This window comes from Triticum aestivum, chromosome 1D (assembly GCF_018294505.1).
Source record: "Triticum aestivum cultivar Chinese Spring chromosome 1D, IWGSC CS RefSeq v2.1, whole genome shotgun sequence".
Classification (NCBI taxonomy): domain Eukaryota; kingdom Viridiplantae; phylum Streptophyta; class Magnoliopsida; order Poales; family Poaceae; genus Triticum; species Triticum aestivum.
Window position 1 is genome coordinate 146,372,817 of NC_057796.1, and position 3,437 is coordinate 146,376,253.

At 53.3% G+C, this 3,437-nt stretch overlaps 1 protein-coding gene across 1 annotated transcript; it reads right to left on the reverse strand.

Annotated features, from left to right (window-relative positions):
* Positions 1-351: 351 nt before the first annotated feature.
* Positions 352-1,309, reverse strand: LOC123166914 (PRA1 family protein F3). The gene has a single exon (XM_044584735.1). The coding sequence runs from the start codon at positions 1,178-1,180 to the stop codon at positions 605-607; it is 576 nt and encodes a 191-aa protein (XP_044440670.1). The 5' UTR covers positions 1,181-1,309; the 3' UTR covers positions 352-604.
* Positions 1,310-3,437: the final 2,128 nt, after the last annotated feature.

The following is a 3,437-nucleotide window of genomic DNA, read 5'->3' on the forward strand; positions in this document are numbered from 1 at the left end:
TTTGCTTATGACAAAAAATATGAAAACATACTAGGAGACGGTGCTTTATGGTGCCCAAAAAGGACACTTTTGGTGCCCAATTATTTTTATAACACCCTCCTTCGGTGCCTTAAAATATGGTAGCTATTGGAGATGCTCTTATATCTTTATTCAGTTTGTCTAATTCACATCTAGATGATTTTTAATTAGTGTTTGCCAAAACCGTGAGCAAAATAATTGGTTCAACTAGTTCATACGGTCGCATCAACGTCCCAATCTCAAACGTGAACGTCGGTTTCTGGCCACATCCTGGAGCAGAAGGCAACGCACGAATTTGACCATGTACTTCCTTCTTCCAAACGCCTTGTGAGCTAAGCAACCATTAATCCATTATTATACAAGAAACATACAATTGAGCGGAAGTTGACTTCAAATTGGTCACCTGTTCCCAATAATCCCATAGTTCATCGTCTCATCGATGTTCAAAAAGATAAAAATGGAACAAGAACACTTATTTCACACGGATACGACTCAACAAAATAATTAACGAGTGCTGCGATCCACGGAACAAAATTCACAGACCAAGAACCAACGAGATTACAAGGAGCAGCTCAGAATTAAAAGACTAGTACGGCTGCGGCGGTGTGACGGGTGTGTACCACCGTCCGGCCTCCTCGTCGATGCTGTCCGCGGGGCGATGCAGCAAGGCGTGCAGCAGGACGAGCACCAGCCCGACGAGCAGCGAGGTGAGGATGTTGCCGGTGGCTCCGGTGAGCAGGAGCAGGATGAGCGTGAGGGCCGAGAGGACGGCGAGCACGACGCCGTCACCGATGGTGTGGCCGAAGAGAGCGAGCGGGACGTCGCGGAGGAAGTAGAGGAAGACCCAGGCGACCATGCAGGCGAGGAAGACGATGAGGGAAAAGGGGTGCCAGAGCAGGGAGAGGAAGACGACGCCGAGGACCACGATGGCGTAGTTCATGGAGAAATGCGCGAGGTTGGCGCGGGCGCGGAGGTAGGCGTCCCCTAGCCCCCGGGGCACAGCGAGGGCCTTTGGGTCGGCCAGCTCACGCCAGGGTTGGCGCGTCGCGAGTGCCGACGCGCCGCGGGCCTTGGCCCGGGAGATGAAGTCGAGCGGAGAGGAGCCGGGAGGCGGGGCATCGGAGGAGGAGGAGGAGATGGGGATGGTTCCGTACTTCGACATGGCTGGCTGGAGGTGGAGATGGCCGGTGGCCGGCGACGGTAGGAGGAAAACGTGTTGGGGTGGGGCGGACTGAACTCGACGTGTAGATGTGGGAGTCTGCAACCCGGCAGGTCCTATGCAATAAATGGGGAGGTAAAAGCGTCGGTATGAAGGCTGGCAAGTGGGGGATATGCGCCTAGGTGGACTTGTAGGATCTGGATCGTGGACTCAGTTATCCCTAGGCTTCCTTTTCGACAAGCATCGTGTACAAGCATGTGGATCACAACCCTTAGTTTTTTTTTCAAGCCTATCATTTTCATTGGAGAGAAGAGAGCATTACACGATACAACACATCCTTGATCAGTGAGAACATACTCATGACCAATCAATAGAAGAACAGTGTAAGAGCATCTCTACTCGCGCCCCCAACGAGTCCCCCAGGGCGAGTTTTTTTGCGCCGGCACCGAAAAAACCCCAGTCGCGCCCCCGGGATGACGAAATCCACCGGCTCGGCCCATTTTTTGGCCCGGCAATCTCAGGCCGAACCCAGCGCACTGGGCGCGCTTGGGGGCTCCGGCGGAAGGAAAAACCGCGTTTGGGCCACCACTGTCAGGCAGAAAAACATCTTGCACTTCCAGATTCGCACCCCCCACGCGTGCACGCCCTTCCGCCGCCATGCCGATCCCGTCGCCGCCTACCTAGCCGCTAGCTAGGTCATTCCCTCGTCGAAAAAGAGAGGGTTCCGCCGCGGCAACCTCAACCCCGCTCCTGGGCTAGCTTTCCGGCGCTCCAGCCACGCAGGGCGGGAATACCGGCGGCTGCGCGCCTACCACGCTCGCAAGGTGTTCAGCGATTTGTCTGCTCGGCGATGAACTCACACGACGAGGAGGCGTTCGCGGCGCTGCTGGAGGAGGAAGCCGATGCCGACGCCCAAGACGAAGAGCATCTCATGGTCCTCGCCGCTCTGGCCGGCCTTTTCGCGAGCAATGCAAAGCCGCGGCGTGGTGGCTCGGCGCCGGGCCGGCTGAAGGCAAAGCAGAGGCATCGACTAGAAAGCTATTGCTTCCTCTACTCCGACTACTTCGCCGACGCTCCACTGCACGGCGAGAAAGTATTTCGGCGCCGTTATCGGATGAGCCGAAAGCTCTTCCTCAGGATTGTGAATTCCATCCGTGAGTTCGACAGCTATTTCAAGTGCAAGAAGGATTGCACCGGCATACTTGGATTCACCTCACTCCAGAAGTGCACAACAGCTATGAGAATGCTTGCATACGGAGCTCCCGGTGATTCACTGGAAGACTATGGACGCATGGCCGAGTCCACGACCATTGAGTGTTTGTACAAGTTCTGCGGGGCAGTGGTGGCACTGTGGCAGTGCAGACCTCAATACTTGCGATCACCCAATGCTGAAGACACTGCTCGAATCCTCACACAGAATGCAACAAGAGGATTTCCTGGGATGCTTACAAACATCGACTGCATGCATTGAAAATGAAAAAACTGTCCATTTGCTTGGCAGGGGATGTACAAAGGCGCCAAAGGCGGTTGCAGTGTGGTACTTGAGGTAGTGGCCACACACGACCTCTGGATTTAGCACTCCTTCTTTGGTATGCCAGGAACTCAAAATGACATCAACGTACTGCAGTGCTCCCCTGTCTTTGCCAAGCTTGTTGAAGGGCATTCTCCTCCGGTGAACTTCGAGGTCAATGGGCGGCACTACAACAAGGGATACTACCTAGTAGATGGCATCTATCCGAGATGGTCCACATTTGTGAAGACTATCTCAAACCCTGTGCCAGGAGGTAAGAACTCCCACTTTGCCAAGTGACAAGAGGCTTGCAGGAAGGATGTCGAGCGGGCATTTGGTGTGCTCCAATCTCGATTTGCTGTTGTCCGGTAACCCGCTCAGACCTGTCGAAAGATCAAATGTGGGAGGTCATGACTTGTTGTGTCATCTTGCACAACATGATCATTGAGAGCGAGCAGGAAGAGCCAATGTTTGACACTGAACCATATTACAGGCAGAGTCCTCTTGCCCAAGTTGATCACCATCTACCGACAACCTAGACTGCCTTCCTCAATATGCGCCAGGAGATCTGAGACCCACTGGTGGATCAACAACTGCAGCAGGATCTGGTGGAGCACCTATGGAGGCTCAAGGGCAACACCTAGCTCGACGTGTGAATATGAGTTTTTATTTATTAAACTATTTGTTGAACTATATGATCTGTATTGATTTGTTGAACTATTTGATATGTATTGTTTTTCTGTGATGAAC

What these genes read in the sequence shown, in the direction of transcription:
- LOC123166914 (XM_044584735.1), bottom strand. Translation starts at nt 1,180, where the DNA reads ATGTCGAAGTACGGAACCATCCCCATCTCCTCCTCCTCCTCCGATGCC.